General features: G+C 37.1%; 2 protein-coding genes across 3 annotated transcripts; both read right to left on the reverse strand.

The window, feature by feature from the left end:
- Positions 1-3038: 3038 nt before the first annotated feature.
- LOC122063127 (pentatricopeptide repeat-containing protein At4g33170) lies at positions 3039-6832 on the reverse strand. 2 transcript variants are annotated; one of them, XM_042626812.1, is made up of 2 exons: positions 3594-6832; positions 3039-3128 (listed from the first exon to the last, which is right to left on the reverse strand). In XM_042626812.1, coding segments are annotated over exons 1-2 (3090 nt in total). In that variant the 5' UTR covers positions 6683-6832; the 3' UTR covers positions 3039-3127. The 2 variants fall into 2 exon arrangements, with proteins under 2 accessions (XP_042482746.1, XP_042482745.1); XM_042626811.1 differs by lacking the exon at positions 3039-3128 and having other exon boundaries at positions 3386-6831.
- Positions 6833-12670: 5838 nt separating this feature from the next.
- Positions 12671-14581, reverse strand: LOC122063134 (transcription factor MYB52-like). Its single transcript, XM_042626815.1, has 3 exons — positions 14108-14581; positions 13356-13778; positions 12671-13228 (listed from the first exon to the last, which is right to left on the reverse strand). The coding sequence occupies exons 1-3, from the start codon at positions 14220-14222 to the stop codon at positions 13044-13046; spliced, it is 723 nt and encodes a 240-aa protein (XP_042482749.1). The 5' UTR covers positions 14223-14581; the 3' UTR covers positions 12671-13043.
- Between the last annotated feature and the right edge of the window lie 10273 nt (positions 14582-24854).

Below are 24854 nucleotides of genomic sequence, written 5' to 3' on the forward strand. Positions count from 1 at the left end.
ACGCATTTTTGCTAACAGTGGTCCAGGCTAGCTTAGATGCACAGATGAGGAATCGAATTTGAGGCTATGCACCTATACACATAATCCCCAATTCGTCGTAACCATCTGGACAACCAGACGTAAAACTTTGCTTCAGTCCAAATAAGAAGGAAAGAAAGAATGGATTGGTCTCGCTTGAAGCCCTTCCCTCCACCCCTCCTTCCTTCCCATGCTCTGTTCCAGACAATTTTCACAATCTTCTCCCTTCTCCCCCTATGTTGTTGTAAGGTAGGTCTATTTGCTTGAGTTGATAAACCACCCCAACCTTTTCTTTTTTCCCCAATGCTCATGACACGCTATAGAACCTCAAATGTGCAATGGTGACCAAGCAGGGCACAGCTAGCTGATAGGAGCCAACTCGGTGTCAACTGCTTTGTGCCTACTAGAGTGATCCAATATGTGGTTCTGCGCATTTCACTAGTTCCCCGTTCATTTCCATTACTGATCGTGAAACACCATGAGCAGTAGGATGTTGGTGTCCGGAATTTGAACTGAATTTTTTTATTTGACCGTTGCTAGTCATCCTGGGAAAGAAAGGCTAAAAAAGGAAAGAAAAAAAAACCTTTCATTGGTTGGAATTTTTGCTACCAGCCTCTGGCATTGACACTCTTTCTATACCATAGGAGCAATAGGATCATGACCACCCACAATGGCATACATATAAAGCAGTTTCTCACCTGAGACGAGATCTGAGGCTGGTTCAGCAATCCTTTGATCATCCAGAATAAGAGCGAGCAGCATTCAACCTGTCCCAAGAACCATCTGTTTACACATCCATCACTTGTAGCTTTAGATCCTGTTATTAGTATTCTGATTGATATAGGAACGGTGAGGAAACCTTTCTAACCTGAGAAATTTTGGATAAAGCAAGTTGGGTTATTTGAAGTAATGAGGGTAAAGGGCACACTTTTGGTTGAACCATTGAAGTAGTAAGGAAAGAACCAATAGCTCATCAATTGAAACAATGACATTACTCTTGACAGAATGAATTAACAGGAAAGGTATTCTGTAGACAAATCCAAGTACTTGGAATGAGGTTTAGATAGATTTCAGATGGGTTAACCTTCTGGATGCCTGTGAAAAGAAGCAGAACTATGAGAACCAGGGGGTCACATAAAATTAGAAGTAAGAGGATACAGAACCATAGAAAATCTTGTTTTGGAAGAAAGGGGGGGGGGGGCGGGGAGGACGAATTAAGGAGCCAATTTTATTTCTTGATAAATGTGGGAAAAAAAAAAAAAAGCAGTTGCATATGCATTTCTCATACTTTCTACTGGAAAAAAATAATAATAAATAAAAAAAGAAAAAAGAAGAAAAAGAGCTCAAAATAATTATTCCTTCTCTCTTTGCATCAAATAAGCATTCCCTGTGGTTAAACAGTGTAACAATCTCAGACCTAATGAACCAGCAGAGTTATAATGTAAGAGAGAAATAAGAAGATGACATGAGGGAGACGATGGAGAATAAGATTCTGCTCGTAAACGGAAAACAGAATTGTTGACTGTGTCCTCACCCCTTGCCAAATAGATATAGAGAGTGGCATTACCAAAAAGGAAACTAAAACATACCAATAATAAGAAACACAAAGTCACAAACAACCTAGAAAACTAATTAAATTAGACCCAAAACTTACAAGCACAAGCAACCTCCACGTTACATGTGGGACTTAACATGCAGTATCTCATTATTTGGGTCATCCATGCATTGCCATTCACATCTCAGATAAGAATCTTAAAATTGACTCAAAGAAAACCCACCTCTACAGTGTTTTATTCTTTACCAAAAGTCCCACACATCTTGATGTAGGAAGGATGCTTAGACAACTAGGTTTCCTACAAGGGGTCAATCCACTAGAATAAGGAATACTCAATAGGTCTTGAATTGGGTTGGGTTAAAAGTTGCTCAGCTAAGTACAGATTTAACATGCAAGATAATAGACTAATTAACAGGGCAGCAGCGGTCAATAATAATCTAAGCATTAAAAAACACTTAAAGTACCCAAGCGTCAAATGGGGATATGGGGGAGGGAACATGGCAGCAAATATGTGTTAGGTTTAGCACAAATCAGTCAAGACACTAAGCATAATAAGCAACCCATGCAGTTCTCTAAAATCAACCAACTAATAAGGTAAAACAGCAGGGATTTTTTTTCTATTTTTTAGGATAACAGAAAATAGATGGCTTGAAAAACAGAGATTAATTTCAGGTTTTAGTGGGGGAGATAATGGGGATAATAGGCAGTCAATGGATGTGGAACAGGGGGTTTTAGTTACCTTCTTGCCGTCCCGATCTGAGGAGAAAAGGAGAAGCCGAAGTCCTCCAAAACAGAGGTGCAATCCACCTTATTTGATGAGGGAAAAGGTCCAGCTTGATGATATAGTGCTCAGCAGCAGCCTAGCTTGTTGATGAGGAACTCAGCAGCAACCCAGGTGGGGTCTATTCGATGGAGGTGATCTCCAGTTACTGTGAACAATGGCTGCAACAGTGCAGCAACAATAGAGAGAACAGAAACAGCAAAAGAGAGATGAAATTCGAGAAAAGAGAGAGAAAGTCGAGAAAGGGAGAGAAACCGAGAATGAGAAACGAGAGAGAGAAAGAGATAGAGAACCATGAGAGGGAGAGACGTGAGCTGTTCTTCTTTCAATAATTTTCATTCATTCCATCGTGGCCAATGGCCTTACATATATAGAGAAATAGTTACTAAAAAAAGAAAAGGCTAATCCTAGGAACATAATTTCAGAATAGAGAAGTTTCCAAAAAAAAAAACAAATAGGAAATAAGATAGTTTCCTACTTAATTCAAATACCTAAATACAAAAGATACTATGAAATAAACTACTAAAATAACAAAACCATCAGTGGGGCCCACAAAATCTGGGAGATAGGAGAGAGAGAGAAAGAGACCAGTGATAGTCTCTTTCCTCATTCTCACGGTAGAGATCGACCAGCAGCCTTCTTTCTCCTTTCTTCCTTCTTCTTTCTTATAGTCTTCCTTCTTCATTCTTCTAGCTTTCCTCCAGCCAAATAGAGTGCACATGTGGCTGGGTCTTGCGCCTACGCCGCTGGTATACGTAGATGTCCCCATCACATCTGCTCATCAAAAACCTTTTACTAGGTCTACGGACATTTATTCCATCTATATCCATTTCTCTCATGATTAATTAAATGTGATTAAACATAGAAGAATTTAATCAGTCATTCCCATGATAGTAAAGATTATTGGTTATAGTTATCCTACCACCTATTGAATAGAACCATCATGTCCACTTACTATATTTTCCTCAGACATCAAGATCTAGCTCCAGAAAGAACACTTGCAGCAGACTAATTAGTACAAGTTTAAGATGTGATCCACCAAAAAATAGGTTGACCTATTGAAATCACATGATTAAATCCAATTAAGAAAAGAGGACATAAGTTGTGCCTCACAACCACGAAGTTCACTACGGATTCAATTGTGCCATCATACAACAGCTGTAATACCCCTGTCTAACAAAACTAATGACACTAGATTATGAATAGGAAAAGAATTTATAGAAACAATTTCAATATTACCAATAATCACCGCATGAGCAGATTCCATCCTTAAAACAATGGAAACGATTAGCATCCCTCAACACAATCTCACGTCCAGCAACCCTTGAAATATATTTGATTGCATTATGGCAGTCCCCACATACACGGAGGTTTTTAATAACTCGAATTGTTGCAGATGGAGGAGTACTTATGAGACCATAAGCAATTGCCAGTTTCTCACTGTGGTAATAAAGAGAGCGCTCCTTTTCCTCATCCTCCACATCAAACAGCACGAAATCTGTATCAGGGATATATCCCTCCTCTCTGATCATTCTTATCAAATCATCCAACTTCTCATATATTGTATCTGCTTGTGGATGTGATCTATCATCCACAACAAACAAATGTAATTTGTTCTTCACATCAATCCAACTATATCCTGGATCTTTCTTCACGTTCCTTGACTTCATCGTCTTCCTAGCATCAGATACATCATCCCATCTGTTTGCGGCAGCATAGATGTTAGACAGAAGAACATACGCTGAAGAGTCAAGCGGCTCCAAAGCCAAAAGTCTACTTGCCACCTGCTTTCCAGTTTCTGCATCCCCTTGAACCCTACAAGCACCAAGTAGGGCTCTATACATTGATGCAGAAGCATCAAACGGCATTGATTCAATCACCTTCTTTGCCTCATTGACAAGCCCTGCCCGACCAAGAACATCTACTAGACAAGAATAATGCTCAAGCTCTGGTTCAATACCATAACTTTTGTACATTGATTCAAAGTGTTCATAAGCTTCAGAAACAAGGCCCGAATGGCTGCAAGCTGAAAGCACTGCAATAAATGTGATACGATCAGGTTTTATGCTGTGAAACCTCATCTTCTCAAAAAGATCCAAAGCCTCTTTTCCATTTCCGTGTTGAGCTAAACCGACAACCATGGCATTCCATGAGGCAAGGTTCCTCACATCCATCCTCTTGAATAACTGGTATGCATCCTTTATGGTTCCACACTTTGCGTACATGTCCACTATTGAAGTCCCAACAAATGGATCTGTAACACACTCCAACTTGATCACGTTTGCATGGATTTGCCTACCTTGTTCCAATGCTGTCAAGCAAGAACATGCTTTGATTAGAGTTGCAAAGGTAAACTCATCAGGCGGGATTCCAGCGTGCCTCATCTGATGGTAAAGCCATAGAGCATGATCCTCATCCCCATTATCCACACACCCTGAGATCATGGCTGTCCATGCAACATCATCAGGCTTAGAGATACCATCAAAAACCAAATATGCATCCCTTGTATCACCACATTTAATATACATGTCAAGAATCCCACTACTAACACATAAATCCGAATCAAAACCAACTTTTATTGAATGGGCATGAATTTGTTTCCCTTGCTCCAACACCACCAAGGAACCACAGGCCTTGAGCACTGTTGCTAATGTGAACCGATTTGGCTTTTGTTCATGCTTTTGTATCAAAGAGAAGAGATTTAATGCCTTATGACCATCTTGGTTTGTTATATACCCGGCCATCAATGCATTGCAGGGAGTCAAGTCAAAGTCATATGTCTTATTAAAGAGCACCTCTGCTTCTTCCATACACCCACACTTAGCATAAGCATCAATAAGTGCTGTCACGACAAAATCATCTTCAACATTTCCCGTTTTCACTGCATGAACATGAACTTGTTTACCAAGGTGAGAACCTTCATGGACTACAGAACAGGCCCGAAGAACACTTGCCAGAGTAAATTGATCTGGTCTTAGGCCATCACGTAATAGACCCAAGAAAAGGATCACTGATTCCTCCTCCAATCCACTCAGTACGAAATTTGAAATCATCGAGTTCCATGAAACTAAGTCCAACTGTTTCATTTCCTCAAAGATTTTTCTAGAATAATCCAAGTAACCCATCTTAGCATACATGTTAATGAGACTGTTTGCAACATAAATTTCTGAATCAAAACCTGTTTTCAAAACCATGCCATGGATCTGTTCCCCCAACTGCAAGTCATTAATACCTGCAATTGCAGAAAGAACTACAACAAATGTCACATTGTCACATTCAATGTTTGACCTCTTAAGCTCCACAAAGCATTCAATAGCTGCCCAATATTCACCAACCTGGGAATACTGTGAAATGGTTTTATTCCATACAATTGCATCTGATTTATCATCAAATAAAAACATCTTCATTGCATAAGCTTGAACTTGCTCCACATTCTTCTTAACTTCTATGGAATCAACTTCTGAAGCCCCACCTAGAACACAACGAACACTCACATCATCAGGACGTAATCCGCTCCGGTGAAATTCAGAGAAGAGCATAAATGCTTCTGCTCCAAGACCCGATTGCACATACACCTTAAGCATGACATTCCACAACACAACATCTCTTTCGGGTATCTCATCAAACAAAATACGTGCATCTCTGGCTCGTCCAAACTTCGAATAAATATTAACAAGAGCTCCCGAAACAAACACATCCCATTCCAACCCAATTTTCACCGCAAAACTGTGAATCACTTCCGAAGCACTAATAAAACCCGATTGTAAGCAGAGCTTAAGAACTGGAGCTAAAGTGAGCCGATTGGGCGGCACAGTAGACTTGCGCATAAGGCGGAAAATTTGGAACCCATCTGGAACTCTACTACCTTCATTGTCAGCGGAGACTGCATACCCAGCAAGGATAGAGTTCCAAGTGATTAAATCTCGGTCAGGACATTGGTCGAACAGATGGCGAGCGTAGTATAGAGAGCCACATTTGCAGTACATGTTGATGAGGTTGTTGGTGAGGAAACGATCGCCACTGTCGCCAGAGGTTATGATGCGCGCGTGTGCGCATTTGCCGAGGCGTAAGTCGTTCTTGGTAATGGAGGTTCTGAGAATTGGGAACCATGGAGAGGAAGAAGAAGAAAAAGATTGTGATTCGTAGAGAGAGGTGAAATGGAATCGAAGAAGGAGAAAACAGAGAGGGTTGGAGGAGTATGGGACTGCAATTCGCAGGTGGGTTTGTAATAGCATCTCGAGGGACCATGTTTTCCTGCTCAGAGATACAAAAGTTTGGCTCCAGTTAGTGTTCTTCCCATGATGACGCGTTGAGTCGTAACGAAGCATGGAGTCCCTCTAGAGCAAGGGATTACGAGTTCCAGCCGTCAGATGTGCATTATCTGATCCAACGGTCAATAACTGCCACAGCCTAAGATTCTGCCATTTATTTGAAGAATTTAGACTGAACGAAGAAGATCTTGGGGCCGTTTGATAACGGTTTTTCTGTTGCTGTTTCAAGAAACAGTAGAAACAGAAATTCTCATTTCTGGAAATAGAAACGGATTTAAAAGTGTTTGACAAATCTTGTTTTCGGAAACGTTTTCTGTAGGAAATGGTGTTTGATAAAATTTATTTTCGAAAACGTTTCCCACTTTTTTTTTTTTCTCTCCATCAATCATGCTTAACCCAAGAAAGATAATTTTAAAACATACGCCTAACCAAACTAGATATTATACACTGCAATTAGTCGAAATATATCAAATGTCTAACTTCGTCTTGAGCAGCTTGTCATGATCATCTAACTACCATCTTTTTTTAATGTCCAAATTCTTAACTGCATCCAGGATATCAGTAGATATCCTACTCTTTTCCTCAGAAACATCCATCTCATTTTTCAATAATTTATATCTCTCCTCTTTAAAAGTGAGAAAGTCTGATGAATTCAAATCATGATCTACTGGAAGGGTAGATTTAGGAAAACCCTAAGTCAGGGAAGGACGTCGGAACCCATAAGAGAGGCTGGCTACGTAGCAATAGACGATTATCAGGGTAGGGAATCAATTCATCAAAAAATTCAAAGATACATACCTAGGGCACCAACGGCAGAAATGCAGACCACGCAAATCCAAGCGCACGGATCAACGATCTTGAACAATTGGAGGTCTCCCGAAGTCGTATTTTAAAGCTATGTCCCTGCAACCCTTTTGCAGTGGTAGTTGGTCACGGGAGAGCCTCTGCAACCACCTCTTGCAGCTGTACTAGTTCACGGGATCTCGAACATACGACGATGTTCTGTCGCCGAGCATCTCTGGATATTCTTGTGCCTTCACGAGAAGGGAATCGCTGAGCGTCTCTGGATCGTCCTGTGCCTTCACGAGGCAGCATCGGTTTATGGATAAGGTCGGCGGTGGGAAGAGGAGTAGAGGCGTGCGTCTCTCGTTGAAGGAAATGTTGTTCGAAAAAGGGGTCAGCGTCTTTTGATCGGGGGTGGGTGGGTTTTTTGAGCCCAAATATGGTTCGTGAAACGACGAAACATTTCACGACGAAACATGTTTGGGCCGTTTCGTCAAAAGTGGTTTTTGAACCATAAATTAAAAAAAAAAAAAAAATTCAATTTCTATTCCTAGAAATAGGTGAAACGAAACGGTTTTACCAAACGCTTTTCTTCCCGTTTCTACATTTCTTGAAACAGAAAACCACAGAAACAGCTGAAACGAACCGTTATCAAACAGCTCCTTGGAGTCGTCCTCCGTTCCCTGACTTGTTAGTCAAATGGGGTGAAAGATTGGCCCTACCAGCCCTGAGCCCTAACAAAGTCTGGGCTGAGATATCTGGGAAGAGAAATGGATTGGATATGATTTGTATTTGGATTTCAGATGTGATTGGATTCGGATATCTCCTGACTGGATGTGGATGCCCCTAAACAGATACAAATGCGGATCGAATTCGGATTTTTTACCATCCGCTTACTCTAGCTCCAACTTGTGTAATCCGGACTTTCCTCCCTCTAGTGAATACAATTTTCTCTTAATCCATCTTTCTAACTTGTCTTACCTCTTATCCTCATTATCTAGAACATGTCTAAACTTCAAGAACCCTCAAAATCATTAATTGATTATCTAATCTGTTCAGATAATTATTTTTCAAATAACTCGGATTTGAATATGGATATGCTTTAACTAGATATGAATACCCCTAAATGGATATGAATGCGGATTCGAATTCGAATTTCAACTATCCATTTAAATCCCTTCAAATACTCTGGCTCAGAATCCGAGTCAGGGCTGGAAATTTTTGGGTTAAACTAGAGTAGGTCCGAGTGGCACAGCTAGAGTTTGATTACAGAGAAGATAAGATGGCCTGAAGGTTTTAAAAGTAGTGAAGGGATGGAAGAAGATGTGAGTCTTGGCCCAAGGCCTCTCCTTCTAACTCGTTGTTCTAATTTTGCAGCTATGCGTATAGATTTTTTTAGTTACATCCTATGGTCTTCTCCTTTAGTTTCAAACATCTGCTATGTTTTACCAAATATAAAATAAAGAAAACTATCTATTATGAATAATATCATGTTGAAAAAACATTTTGAGACCTTGACTACCTTCATATACTAGCTAGTTTGGTTTCTTCATTTAATAGTTTAAGATTTTGAGTGGAATACTTTAACATGGTATCAGAGCCATCGAAATCCACTGCTATGCATAATCATCCAAAGGAGAGACCACACACTTACTACTACCTAAAAGAATGACAACATATAAGGGGACTGCAAGTAATAATCCCATATTGGAATGCTTTGGCATCTTGAATGACTTTCCTTATTAGATAGATATCTCTGCCTAATTAGTTTAAGCTTTATTTATTCATTTATTGTTAAGCTTTTGGATTGAACACTTTAATTTTATCCTCCTAAATTTGAGCCTGAAACTCAAGTTGTCCGATGAGAAATATGACACTTATATTTGATAAATATTGGATCAGGACGTGATTTCGCACTCTCATTTAGAACTCTTCAACTACACAAACAATGTAGGCCTTGTTTTATTGAACTTAGATTTCCGTAGTCCAACTTGTAAAACCCAGATATAGTAGAGGATTAAATCTTCAGTTGTTTAGGCCATGTATGATAACACTTCTGTTTTTGGGCTATGTTTCTATTTTAGAAATAAATTTTTGTATCTTCATTTCTGGACAAAAATATGTGTTTGGTAATGCATAGTAATTTATATTTGTAGGAAAAAAAAAAAAAAAAAAAAATGGAAATGCATTTGTTAAGCGTAGTAATTTCTAATTTTGGAACTTCTATAAATTTTCAAAAATGCCATACTCTAATTAGAAAAAAAAAATTCATGACCAGAACAAGAATTCCTTTTTTTTTTTTTTTTTTTTAGTAAAGACAACTACAACAAATTTGAAACTCCTAATTGTATTAGGAATTATGTGTTGCCTTCAACTTCTTCTCTTGTATTTAGCAATTGCATCAATCAAAAAATATATTTTTAATTTAAACAAACAATCCCTAATGTCTAAGGATAGTTTGAGGACCAAAGTTGATTTCATAGTTTATAATAATTAATTCTAAATTAATATCATCATTTACTAAGTAAGAAATCTTTCCATACAATTATTCTTAGTTACATAAGAGGTACAGTGTTTTCATTCTCTTATTCTCTAATTTTCCCTCTTCGAGTCTTATTCTTGTTTCATAGGAAGCACCATTGCCAATTATTGCCATTCCATATAGCACATTACATTTATAATGAAGGAATTCCATCTTTTTTTTTTTTTTTTTTCTTTTTTTTTGAAGTGGTGAGGTGTGGATAAAAAATTTATTAAACCCAAAGAAAGAAGAAGAGAATTCCATGGCAAGACAATGCAGAAGCAGCCTAAGCTAGCTGAAATAAAGTAATAAAAATACAAGGGGTGAGGGAAACAAACAAACAAACACCACTAGGGGCAAGGGGAATTGAACTGAATGGGGAAATCCCAAGCCAAAGCAATCCACTTATTTCTCCCACTCTCTTTGCAGTGGCCAATACATGGGAGAGTCTTCTGCAGCATTTGGAAACTGACAGAGGAGCAGATGTGATGATATGTACACAAAGAATTAGACCATATCCTCAAGTTCCTCTCCCACCATATATGATGGATGATAGCACATAACGCCATTGTTCCATAGAATCCCAAACTGACTTCCCCTTAAAATTAGATAAACACCCACCCCCACTCCCTAGGGAAAGACTGGATCTGCCTAGAAGAAGGCCAGCATTTGGCAAGAATATTGTCCGAAATAGTTTTTGTTCAGAAAAAAAGGATTCCTTTCCATCCAAATGTGAGAAACTGTACCACAAAGGCAAGCTTGGCAATTCATCCAATTGAGTATCCTTTGAATGGTTTGGCAATCCAATCAGCTTCATGCATTACTCTCTTGGAGTGCCTTCTTTGAGGAGAGCAAAGGCTACAAATGTCCTCATCAAATTGTTCTTGACCCTAGCATTATTTGATAGCATTGACCTAATCTTAGTTTATGCCACTCTGAACTTTGAAGGCTTACTATTAACTGATTCAAACTTCAATACTGATGATCTGATGAACCATTTTTGCAGTATTCAGGTTGGGTACGTATTTATATATGGAAGGATATTACATATTTCTCATATTTGTTTTACACTTTTCGATGTTTGGAGAAGGTAATTATCATCTAAACCACAGATCTTACAATCTTTTGATTTAAAGTTTAACAAGGTAGATAGAGAAAAGATTACTACATGTGGAAGCTATACACCAGGACTACAATTTACAAGGGTTCATTTGGATGGAAATATGCTCGGAGGTCTTGGTCATAATGGAGAATATTACTGTTTAACATTCTTGGCCGCCATTGGTTGCAATGGACCTTGGAAATTGATGCCCTAGGCCGTCCTAGGTATCGGTTCAAATAATTCTGCATTTAGGCAGCTTTTTTCTCCCTTTGGGTTTTGAGTTTCAGTTGGGGATCTAGACTGCTGATGGCAATGCCGAAGATAGATTAGTTCTTCCCTGATCTCAATTCTGTTTTTGTTTTTGTATTTGATTCGTGGCTATTTTTGCTGTACATTCTTTTTTCTCTTTCATTTTCTTAATACAAATGACTTTCTAGCGAAAAAGAGGGTTAATCAAGATTGACTAAGTTTGCTTATAGTGACCTAACGTCAGATTGGGTCAAGAATTATTTCATTACTTGGTTTAGCCACTCAAAAGTCCTTGAGTTTCTCACTAGGACTAGTGATAATCGATTGAACGACGATCAAGCAAGAGTTTGTGCGCAGTTCTGCAGCTCATCAACCACATGTAGAAAAATTTTCCTGGTAGTTATGAGTCTTGTCCATAAGTCAGCTTCATTATCACTAATTATGCCATATTTACAACACTAATTTCAGTGACATGCCAGTGGGACTGTACAGAAGCTTTGGGTTTTGCCGCCAAATGGGTGGGCTTAGAGGATGATTATAGCATTCCACCAACACAAATGACAATACAGTTAACTAATTTTTTGCAAAGTCTCCCTCCAAGCCCTCAGGCTAATAAGATGGCCATCATAAGAAGCTCAGGGACGTTTCAACAACTAGATAGAGACATAAAATTGTTAAGACCTTCAATACTTGAGTCCAACTTAAGAATTGAGCATCTCTTTGAGCCATATACCAAATAAAAATGTGATAGAAATAGAACTGATGCCCATTAAATATATATAAAAAAAAAACAAATAAATATTTCCACTAAAGAAACTAATAGCAAGCAAATAAATGCATGTTGAGTGCTGTATTCACTTGCCTAGAATTATGTTTTGTTTCATTAAAGCCTGATTTTTACATCATCAACACAGATTTGTTCAGTTTTCACACGAACTAGAATCAAGAATCACCATTTTATTTTGAAAATAAAAGAAGTCTTTATTGCTGAAAGAGGAGGAATGAACAGAAGAAAATACATGGAAAATGGATGAGCTACCCCACAAAGGGAATACATAAAATAAACCAGACACAAAACCCTAATTTTCAATAACTGAAGCTCTTCATCATCGTCAGTTACAGTGCAAATAAACCAATCTCAGTGGCCTATGTAGAACAAATAAATATCTCCTGTTTTTTTATCAACAAAGATTCTAAGTTTTTTGTATTTCATTCTTAATTGATTGAGAAATTATAAAAAAAAAAAAAAATAGCAAAGAAAAAGAGGAAGAAAAGAAAGAAAAATATTTCCAAATTTTACTGAACTGCATAACTAGAGATGAGTCAATAATTGCAGAGTTTTGAAGAATTCAAGGTATGGAAGACATGCTATTTGAAGATGGAGTGTAAGTAGCAGACAAAATATCAACCTTTTAATAGTTTGATGGTGAACCTGAAAGTACAACTGGACATATACTGTGGGAACCCAAAAAAACCCAATGTTTACACATTTGAGTAGAAGGATTATATACATACTGGATTTGTATTGTTTTCCATGGATTCTCATTCAAATCAAGAGAATCCACATTACATGGAATTATTGCAGATGCTAGAATTCCTTATGCTGCATGTTGCCAACCATTTTTGTTTTGGCAAAGACTCATCTTTGATCACCATACATAAATATATTCATCTCTATTTGAGTCCTAACAAGTCAGAATCTAGCTGGACTGTGCATGTGTAATTTCTATGATTGTGTTAGATTATTGTTTGAGATACCAACTTTATGATGATGAGCTTCCAACTGACATGAAGTCGATGAATGGGACGGTAGGCTTGTTCTGTTCCTCCTTAAGTTTCTGTTCCACTTCTTCATCATCCCCTCTTCTTGCATTGTCTATCACTTCACTTCGATTAGAATCATTGTTTATGTGAAGAAAATCATAAAATTCGATTTGGTTTTTCCTATCTGCAGTTAATCAATAAAAAACATGAGAAATCAAAACCCTGTGGCATAAAAAAATAAAAAATAAAAATAAATTATAGAAATGAAATTGAAGAAGATTGTTCTGTGTTCAGTTTTGACATTTTGTTACCTTCAAGCATCTTAGGGAAGCAACTTGGAATCTGAGCATACAACTCTTTAAGCCCATATTGCTGCCCATGCATGACTGGATCCTCATATCTTCCATGATACTTCAAAAAAGAAGCAAGGTTTCCTGATTCAGTTCTCATCTGCTCATCTTGTTTTGGTGAGGACTTATTATCGCTAATCAAGGTCTGAGCAGCTCGCTTTGCGTAAAATTTCGATCTCTCTCTGCACCTTCGCGCCATTATTACATGCCAATGATTCTTCACTGCGTTATCAGTACGCCCGGGGAATAACCGTGAAATCACTGCCCATCTATTACCATGGATCCTGTGAGATGCAAGAAGCCTCTCTTCTTCCTCCTCTGAAAAGGGGCTCCTGTTGATCCTTGGGTCCAACTGATTAAACCATCTTAACCTACAACTCTTACCTGATTCATTTTTCACATAAGGTGTCACTTCACAAGTTGAACATAGGAACAATTAATTACTGCTAAAACCAAAACCTAAAATCTGTTCATATTCTACACATATTTGATGTTCTCCTATTCTTCAAATACAAAAAGTAATGATTTTAGGTGTGCTTCTGTAATTTGTCAAAGATCAACAAAAGCTGAAAATTTATTCTTTACTCTAATTTTTTGGGGGAAAAAACTTTAGGGTTTCCTTGAATATATCAAAAATTCACAACCCCCCACCCACTCACCCACCCAAAAAAAAGTGAAAATTGAAAAGAAAAAATTATAAATTTTATTTGCACCTGATCTTCCTTGGAGCTTCTCAGCTATGGCGTTCCAGTTATGAGGTCCATATCGTTCCACCAATTCCCTGAGCTTCTCATCTTCTGCAGGCCTCCAGTGGCCTCTGGTGCACATTTGATCCTTTGATGATCAAAAAAGTGAAAGGGTAGAGAAACAATAGAAGCAGGAAGGAGTGGCACCTAACCAGTAAATATCTTTCTCTCTGTGTTTCTCTTTCTTCTGGTGAACCTTACACACAGAAACTAACACTTCCAATTCCCAAGTAACAAAACTGATGAAAGGAATAATAATACAAGAGAAAGCCAAAGCCAAAGCCAAAATTGATATACAGAAAGAGATTAGATGTCTCTTGTAACAGTTCAAGCTGCTTCTCTGGTACTATATTTTTATAGTTGGAATGATTTGTGTGGGGAAAGAAGACAAGCAGGAAAACCACATGAGCCCAACAGAATATATAGAAGAGAAGATATGTGTTTCCGTTAGAGAGAGAGAGAGAGAGAGAGAGAGAGAGAGAGAATGTGTGTGTTTGGAAAGACCTGCCTCAGCGATTGATGCAACGTCTAGGCTAACAAAACCCTTATAATAATAATAATATAAATTAGGGCAAATTAAATAACTAGAGAGAGAGAGAGAGAGAGAGGTTGCTTGGTGGGGTGAATTTGGTTCTGCTTTCAACGTCTCTGCAAGTTTCTAACCTACAACGTCTACTTATAACCCACCTCGTTTTATTTTATTCCTTCAGTTTGATAACTAAGGGCATTGATGGGTCTTTTCCTACAGTTCTTTTAACGAAAATAGAGACCCACATGGACCAATACCCCAACCCTAGCATATTTAGCCAAGAAAAGAAAAGAGTTATAACAAAGCTTAGATTCTTCTTAATTAAATTATCCATTCAGATTGTCATAAAATATTTATATTATATATTATCATATAAATGTGGATATTCTTGTTGGAGTTGTGATGTTTTTAAGGGTTTCCTGTTTTGTTCGCCTCTCTAACCTAACTAAAAATCGCCTTAGAAGTAAGAACCTAGATAGAGATTGCACGTGGAGATTTGGGTAGAAAACTGCTGGGTTCAAGTCAACTTATGGTCTCTTGTTGTTATGTTTGTGTGAAATGGTACGTAGCTACCAAATTGACCCTGATTATGAAACTATACCCATTAATTCCACTTCCTTCTTCTCATCAAGATTAAGCCTCCCCAACCCTCTTCCTTTTTCATTTTTTCCTACCTCCCTTAATTTTGTAATACATTTGTGAGGTGGGAAGAACAAAAAGGCTTCATATATCAGCAATTGATCTGATACAAACTAAGAGGTGTTTTTCTCTAATTATTCAATATATTGTCAATTTTTTAGAAATTCAAAGGTCGGAATTAGCAATCGTGTTTTGGATGAATTAAGATTTGCAATCTAATGTTTTGAATGTAATTCATAAGATTGTGTATTTGAACAGATAGAAGATTATGTTTCCATTGTAGTCCCATAAATTTTGTTCTCCTACATATATATATATATATATTTGGGGGGGTGGCACGGAGCTAAACAATGTGGAATTAAATTGTACACTCAAATTGTTGTGGATAATCTACAAATGATGAAATTAGTTAAAAATAATAATTCTGAGAGATGAAAATAATTACAGAGATTCCAAACTGTTGTTCAAAAGATTTTAGAACAGAATCAACTATTGTTTTTCATTAGATAAAAATTGCATAGTTAACCTTAACTTATACATGGAATATGGATATTCTCCTAATCTAGCTAGGGTTTTCAAGTAATTCATGATTATTATTATTATTATTATTTTTTTGGGGGTGGGGGGTGGGGGTGTTAGAATTCATGATCAACTTAATGAAAGAAAATCTGAAACTATACATTCATGATCAGACCGTAAGAATTAGAAGCCTATGGCAAAGTTAGATACCTGGGTAAACATGCATAATTGGATACAAATCATTGGTCGTCAGCAGAATATCATATCATATTATATTGAAAAATAAACAAAATATTTTAGGCTATCTTAAACAAGCAACCCAAGTGTGCAGTGTTTCTAAAGAGGAAATCATAGTTAGGATGGTAATGTTGTAGTTTTCTTTGAGAAAGATGGGTAATCTAGAAACATGAAAATACTAGCGCAAACTTACGAATAGTTTGAAGTTGAAGTGTTATCAAAGAGACATAATTAAGTGAGGTGTACTTACGAGAGTCTTTATAGAGAAGTTATATGTACAAAATAACCTATATAGACCCCTATCAAATTGGCCTTGCGAACATCATCAGGACCATATCATTGTAGAAAGCCCTTTGATATTTTGTATTCTATAGATTTCAACTATTCTATATATGATGACTGGTCTAAATCATTCATTCAGTTGAAATCTAGGTAATTAGTAATCCTATCCATAAAGACTTGAAGCAAATGTATCATGACCACAATATATCATTATATATACAAGTAAAGTATTTTTATGGACTAATGTAATCTGTAAACGATTTTGCCTTTGCCACCTAAAACCAATTTTTATTGGAAACTTAGACACTAACGAGAGTAACTTGGAGTAGAGAAATTTCTTTGCCATTTTTGTCAAACCTTATATAGGAAGACAAGTTTAAATATTTTATAGCTTATGAAACAGAATCTCTTACAACTATTGGCCTACCATTCACCTTAGTTGGTAGAAATTGCTTGTAAATAATGGGAGAAATAGCCTTCTTCCATCTTTTACACCACACAATATTTCCCAAAACAGAAAAATATAGTTTTAGCACAAAAGGATGGTTAGCCCTAACTTAACTGTCTTCTTCCCCAACTCTCTCTCTCTCTCTCTCTCTCTCTCTCTCTCACAAAGCCATTTGGTCTGTTATTTCTATCTAAATTCTTAATTACCCTTCTAAGATAATAAGGTTGTTCAGTCTCGTATCTCTTTGAGAAACCACTATGGACAGTCAATCTTTCTGTGTACTTGAATGGGCCACAACCCTAATTTGAAACTAATCGTACAAGCTACATGTATGGACATTTTTCTTGACTGTTCACCTAGTCACACCTACTTCAATTCTCTAGTGAGCGTCCATGCTTTAGCTGATTAGCCCCTGAAATAGTTTCTTAGAACTATTTGATTAGAACGGTTTGATAGGTGCGACATTAGAAGCATCCATGCTTTACCTGATTAACCTGAAAATCGTGTACATCTTCTTGAGCTTAACAATCCAAGAAAAGGGGAAGGTTACCCATCATTTTACTGACTAATCCACAAGGTTTAATTAGTTGCATAGTTAGGATCATTCTACCTTTTTGATTTTCTGCAACACCACAAATTTGGAGGTAACTAGTCAGGTGGATGGGTATTGACTGCTGATTTTCATTAAGAGATGATCCTTGAAGACACTCCTTTTTGTGTAAAACTTAGGTGTGAGTCATTCACCTACCTTTAGGCTATAGATACTTCAATTTGGTGGTTTTGGAGAGAATTGCATATTAAAGCTTCTTATTTCATACTCTATGAAGGTGCCTTCTTCATTGTAACTTAAATTAGTTCTCACAAATCCATGGGTTGTTGGGAGTTAGAAGTGGGATTTCTTTCAATTCTGCTGTTATCTGAAGTTACTTCTGTACAATCTCAAGGTTTAGGGCATGGTTGGTTTCTGGGTCTGGAAGTTACCTGAACTTCCCAACTGAAAAATGGTGGAAAACCAACTTTTGAACCGTTGAAAGCGAATAGGTTTGTTTCTTAAGCTCATTACAACAGTATACCTACCGTACCTAACTGAGGTGGTACTACTACTATAGTTCAAAGCCTTTTCTGTCCTTTCTCCTTCTGTTTATTTAATTTACAAGTCCATCTTTTCATATACTTCGTTACCACATATATCTTACAAAGGTAGATATTATCAAAAGTTCATAAAAAAGCTTATGAGGTTGTGGAAACTAAAGAAACTAGCTATAGGAGAAGTTATAGTCCTTGAGTGCAACTCACTTTAAAGAGTTTTTGGTATTAGGTACACGACAGGGATATGGATATCCTAGTGACAAGGATACATTCCTTGGGATGCATTTTTATACTAACCTTGATGGAATTGTAACACCTTTATATGGTGTATGCAATATAAAGTGGTACTATTATTGGCTCTCATTCCCCTTAATCAGTCCTTGTAAATTTGGTTTCCACAACTTGGTAACTAAACAAATAATGTTTAAGGGATATTAATATTTCATATATAGTAGAGTGAGATATTTCAACATCATTTTTTTTTTTTTTTTTTGGGTTGTGGGGAGTGGTGGAGTGAATAAAAAAATATATATTAAAGTACAAAGAAAAGAAAGAGAATAGTACAAGGCAAAGGCGCCACCAAGAGGCACTAGGTCTCAGACAAACAAAGAGAAAAACAATAAGAACATTAAATTTTTGTTTAATGATATTGAGTAGCTTTAGGAATTAGGATATTACCTGATCAAGAAATATGTATTGAGTGATGGACAAGCATTGAGTAGCTCTATGAGAATGTATTAATGAAAAGGATAGAATAATTCTCAGTTCAAATGCTTCAACTATCTGGTTAGTCAATAATAATCTGGTTTTCTATTGAAAACTGGTTTTTAATTGGTTTCAGCTTTCAATAATAAGCATTTAAATTATGTATCATTGAATTGTTCAAGTTTTTAAAACCATATGAAAGTCCATACATGTTAACATTGATGGTTAGTGACAGAATCAGTTCCAAAGGTAAGCATTTCTTTCAGCACAAGTGTTGATTAACACTAAGAAGTCGCAAGACGAAGATAATTGTAATGATTCGTCGCAATCAGATTTGACTGGATGCACACCATTTATCATTGACAACGAACAATGCCTCTCCAAAGTATCATTGAGGGAGAAAAAAATGGAATTCTTCAGCATTACTCAAAGAGAGTGACATGAGTAGTAGGAAAAAGCTAGTGAATGCTGACTCTTTCCTACCAATTGCATATTTCGGTGTTTTAATTCGAAGTATGAAATCTAAATCAACGGTAGCGCATGAAACTCCGAGTTACATACATATATGCGTGTAGTCGAAGGAATACCCGTTAGAAAGCGACATTTTTTCATAGAGAATGACATTAAAACATTAAAAAGAAATGTCATAATCAAAAAATAAATAAAACTGGGAATTTGATTAGATTTCTAGGAAAGATCTTTGGCTTCTTGCCTCTTTAGTAATTGGAATGGATATGAAGTCTTCAAAGTTCTTAGAGTAACCATGACTAAAGGAGTTCCTTTTCAAATGATGCTTTTAATACTAAATTGTGGACACTAGTCTCCATTTTGTTTATTATCTTGTTCCTTTCACTGGGAATAAGAGAATGAACCAGAAAATATGAAAATTACACCATGTTCATCTTTAGCACTAACTAGTTTTGTTTTACACCTCTTATATGAAATTTTATAGGTGATCATCATTACCTTAATGCCATTAACAATATGAAGTTAAACATTATGCAGACTTTCTTATGAACATCTCGAATCACAAAAATAGCATTAGCAAAATCTGTAATAGATATACCATTGTAGACACCTAATTTTGTCCCCCCTTACAATAATGAGATATGAACGAAGATGAAGCTAGTATGCGCAATCTCCAGAAGGATATGGTTTTTCTGGCTAGACCCTAATACCCTTTCTAAACCAACTTTAACCCTAAAAGTTGGTTGTTGAATGATTACGCATCAAATAATTGACCATTTTGTAGATTAAAACTGAAAGGATGAGAATGAGGAACTTACCTCCACCGTTTGGACTGACCTTTGCCATTGCAAACCAATCGTTAATGATGCTTTCTGTTCACCGGTGAGATGTTGCAAGCGGTAGCAAGCAACAATTAATAGTTGAAGGAGGTGGCTGGAATTGCTTGAAGGTCTTCTTGTTTCTCTTTTTGTCTCTCTATCTCACTCAACGATGGACAAAGTGGGGATTCTCTTAGAGTGGAACAAGGGATTCCCAATCCCCTATATCTCTCTTATTTTGTAACTACCTCCTATCAAGGTGGTTACCTAAGGGAGAGGGAAACATGCACTACACCACTACTACTGATGTTGTGGCACTAGAGGCCACATCAGCTTACATTCTCCCACTTGGCCTATGCTACCACATGCCAAATATATGGTATAAGTTCAAATTGATCATGGCCATGCAGAACTATACTTAAGGAGTATCATCATGTTCGAAATGAGATCTTCAATCCATGAATCATGGCGGTGCATATCCGTACAAAGAATACTTCCTTCCATGTATCACGATGAATTATCCTTCTCAAGTTAAACCTTAATATGATAGATGTGCCTATATGAATTAACCCAATGGTTAACTCTAGGTCCAATAGATTGCCCTATGTATTAATGGGCCTAAGTCCTTACTTAACTGAAAATGTACACTAAAACATAAGTAATGACAATAAACAAAATGGCAGAGTTTTACTTCTTCAGAATCATAACAATTAATACAAAGTCAAAAGAATGATCTCGAGAATCATAATATATACAATGTAATAGTTCAAACTTGATCGATTGCACTTAATGATTTAAACAATCCCATACAATCCACATGATCTGTAAAAACTTTAGGTACAAGTCCTTTGGTAAAGGGATTTGCAATCATTTCTTCAGTGCCAATATGATCAATCGCTACTCGACAATCCCGAATGTCTTCCTTAACAACAAAGTACTTGATCTCATGTGTCTACAATGACTCACTAATGGGGTGTTTGGTTCGGTAAATCTTTGGGATGACATTCTTTAGAATGATAATTCTTAATTTTTTGAGTCGTTTGGTTCCACTAGGATGTCTCTCATAAGTGAGCATCCTACTTCCCATGAATGACCATATTACAAAGGATGTGTTTCAAATCTGAGTTCACCTCAACACTTAAACTCAGATTTGAGCAACATTTTTACCACCTAGTATAAAAGGAGAAAGCAGAAAGACGTTCTCTACGGAAGCCAATATCTCAACCCGCGAGAAACATGCACTAGCCTTAAGGCAACCAAACGATTTTTCAGAAAGAAACATAATTCAGAAGAATGTCTATCAAAAGATTGACATTCATATCTGATACATACACCATTTGATTTACCGAACTAAACACCCCCTAAGGCAGTGTTGTTGGAAAACCTCACTGCCGTAGTGTTATCACAATAAACCCGAATAGGCCTTTCAATTGAGGGTATCACTGTAAGATCTATGATAAACTGCCTTAACCAAGATGCATAAGAGACAGCCTTATAGCATACTACTACTTCTGCTTCCATGGTCGAAGAAGTTATCTTTGGTTGCTTGATGCTTCTCTAAGATACTACTCCAGCAGTGTAAAGGAAAATACATTTTTGCTCTTTTTCTCTCTTTTCCCGCTCTATCCTTCCTTCTCACCTCTGGCCTGCCTCAGAGTGAATGGTCTCCAAAGCATGGTTTGACGACTATTGGGGGGATGGGGAAAGCATGATTTTTGGAATTGCCATCTAGGATTCAGGGCCTAGAACCCTATCGTGGAGCCTAATTTCGATCGAGGGATTCGAGCTCGAATAGGGGGTTGGTTTCCTATGAAAAGAAGGAACCCCCTAATTTGACTTCATACTTTGGTTTGTTCCAGAGATAGGGGTCCATGTCAGGTTACGAGTGTGGGAAGGTGTTAGGCACCCGCCCTGCCCGAAATTCCCGGACTTTCCACCAGAAGCTTGGATTTAGAATATTCTCCCCCGAGAGTTTTAACAGTCTAAGGTAGCACAAAAGTTCTATTACATGAAATAACGCAAACATATATACATAAACTTGCTTGAACGAATTCCACATGAAATAATAAAATTTACATAAACTAATGAGAAATGCAACTTTCTTACCTACATACACGTGCTATGCTCTATGACAGGAAAATCATGATCATTATTTTATGTGAGGAACACATGCGATAACATATAAAATGATGAAACAAACTACATTTAATGGACAGATGCTGAAATTAATACATAAAACTACAACAGTAAATCCTTATTTCATGCAATAAACACGTAAAACAAATATATACAGAAAATGAGGTAAATGAAATTACCATATAATATTCACATGATAATAATCAATGAAAATGGTGAATTCTCTGATAATTTTCCTCGACTCATAGGCAACGATTTAATTTTCTTTTCTCTTTCTTGGAGAAGTCAAAAACTTCCGGCACCTGGGTAAGAAAGTTGACAAGGCTTTTTTGCTAGGGTGTGACTACGAATTCTGGTTTCTAGAAATCTGAATAGGACTTCCATACTATATTTCTAGAATCGGAATCAATTCTGAAAATTTGGGTAGGGCTTCCGCGTCGTATTCCTAGGGTTAGAATCAGCTCAGGAAAATTTATGCAGAGCTTCCACACTGTTTTTCTAGGGTTGGAATCAGCTCAAGAATTTTGGATAGAGCTTCCACACCTTTTTTCTAGGGTTGGAATCAGCTCAAGAATTTTGGACAGAGCTTCAGCGTCATAATAAAAATATTAAATTTAAATAAAAAGAATTTGAACAAGAGTTTGATACTAACCTAGTATGGATAACCTGGACCACCTGGGTTTTCGCAACTTCAGCCAGCTTAAGATTCTTCATTCTTTTTCTTTCTTCTCTTTTTTTTCTTTTCTCTCTTTTGGAGGGATTTTTTTCTCTCTGTTGTTTTCGGATTGTTGTTTTCTACCTGTTGCTTTTTGTCCAGGGTTTACAGTGACCCAAGGGTCACTATTTATAGGAGAGGAGGAAAGGCAGGGGTGTAAAAACACCCAAGGTCGTGAGAGGGGGTACCAAATCCTTGTAAGTCCCCCAAAAATCCTTGTAAGGGCTTACACGGATTTGTAATCCCTTACAAAATCCATGTAAGGCCTTACACGGATTGTGTAAGGGTTTACATGGACCCCCCCCCCTTGTGTCACCCCATTAGTGTATGTGTCACCTTGAAAATAGGTACGTGTCACCCTGTAAAGCTTTGAAATAGTACGTGGTACCCTGTGAGGCTTTGAAATAGTACATGGTACCCTTTTACACCTCCAGAAACTCACCTAGACTGGGGGCTACTCCCTAGCCTGGGCAGCAGTAGCCTTTGGTGGAGTTCTTATCTCATCTATAGCAGTCGGTAAGTTTTGGTTTTGGATAGGGTCCGGTTTAAGTTCAAGGTTTGATTAAGGTTTGAATTATGGTTTAATTATAGGTTTGATTATGGTTTGATTTAAGGTCTGATTATGGTTTGATTAAGGTTTGAATTATGGGTTTGATTATAGTTTTGATTATGGTTTGATTTAAGGTTTGATTATGGTTTGATTTAAGGTTTGATTATGGTTTGATTAAAAGTTTGATTTTGGTTTGATTATGGTTTGATTAAAAGTTTGATTTTTGATTTTAAGGTTTAATCTTAAGTTTTGATTTTTGTTTGATTAAGGATTTAATTTTAATTTGATTTTAAGGTTTAATCGTAAGTTTTGATTTTGGTTTGATTAAGGGTTTAATTTTAAGGTTTGATTAAGGCTTGATTTTAAGTTTTGATTTTGATGTTTAATCTTGAGTTTTGATTTTGGTCTGATTTAAGGTTTAATTTTAAGGTTTGATTAAGGCTTGATTAAGGGTTTAATTTTAAGTTTTGGGTTCAGGTTTAGGTTCGAGTTCTAGTTGGGTTAGGGTTTAGGGTTTAGGGTTTTTTAGGGTTTTGATTAGGGTTTAGGGTTTTTGTTTGGGTTGGGTTGGTCTGGTTCAGGATTTGGTCTAGTTCAGGGTTTAGTCTGGTTTGGTCCAGGGTTTGGCCTGGTTTAGGATTTGTTTTGGTCTGGTTCAGGGTTTGGTCTGGTTTGGTTCAGTGTTTGGTCTGGTTCAAGGTTTGGTTTAGTTTGATTTAGGGTTTGGTTTGGTTTACGGTTTGGTCTGGTTTAGGGTTTGGTTCAAGGTTTTGTCTGGTTTAAGGTTTGGTCTAGTTTAAGGTATGGTCTAGTTTAGGGTTTAGGGTTTAGGGTTTGGTTTATTCCGGTTTAACTGGTTCAAAGTTCAAGTAGGCATTGCGGCACACCTGGGTATCCATTCTTTTTCATACAAGATATCAATGAAACCGTATTTCCAAATACTTTCCAATGATATGGGAATTGAGCACCTGCTAGGCTTGATTGTCATCTTCTAGGAAAAGGTATTAATGACCACTTCCGGTCACCTTCCCCACATCATTTAAATTTTGACCAATCACAAGTTCTGGGATAGTTTGGATTTGTACCGAAAATTCAACTTCTTTCCAAAAGAGAAAATATATATCTCCTCATTACACGTAATTCATCATTGCCGAGGGGGGACAAAATTTGGTGTCTACAAGCAGCAAGTAGAAAGATGTATCCTGATGTAGATCTTCTAGTATTACCACACCCAATGTAATCTAAATCTAAGTAGCCGACTAGTTCCAATTCACTAACACGCTTATAAGTAAGCATGTGATCTTTGGTTCCTTTTAGGTATCGAAGTACCTTCTCAGCCATTGTCCTATATGGCATTCTTGGGTTCTACTGAAATTTTCCCAGTACTCCCACTACATCGGTAATGTCTAGTCTAGTACAGACCTGAGCATACATTAAACCGCCTAATGCAGATGCATATGGAATGGATTGCATTTCTTGCTTTTCTAAGTCACTCATCGAATATTTTTCTAGACTTAGTCTGTCACCTTTAACAATGGGTGCTACACTTGGTTTAGAGTCCTTCATTCTGAATTGCTCT

Source organism: Macadamia integrifolia, unplaced genomic scaffold (genome assembly GCF_013358625.1).
Source record: "Macadamia integrifolia cultivar HAES 741 unplaced genomic scaffold, SCU_Mint_v3 scaffold1205, whole genome shotgun sequence".
NCBI classification, from domain to species: Eukaryota; Viridiplantae; Streptophyta; class Magnoliopsida; order Proteales; family Proteaceae; genus Macadamia; species Macadamia integrifolia.

Bases quoted from the DNA above. Each gene is read 5' to 3' on its own strand.
- LOC122063127 (XM_042626811.1), bottom strand. From the start codon at position 6,682: ATGCTTCGTTACGACTCAACGCGTCATCATGGGAAGAACACTAACTGG.
- LOC122063134 (XM_042626815.1), bottom strand. From the start codon at position 14,222: ATGTGCACCAGAGGCCACTGGAGGCCTGCAGAAGATGAGAAGCTCAGG. The intron at 13,779-14,107 runs GTGCAAATAAAA...AAAATGAATCAG, and splicing joins GAAGCTCCAAGGAAGATCAG to GTAAGAGTTGTAGGTTAAGA. The intron at 13,229-13,355 runs GTAACAAAATGT...GATTAACTGCAG, and splicing joins CTTCCCTAAGATGCTTGAAG to ATAGGAAAAACCAAATCGAA.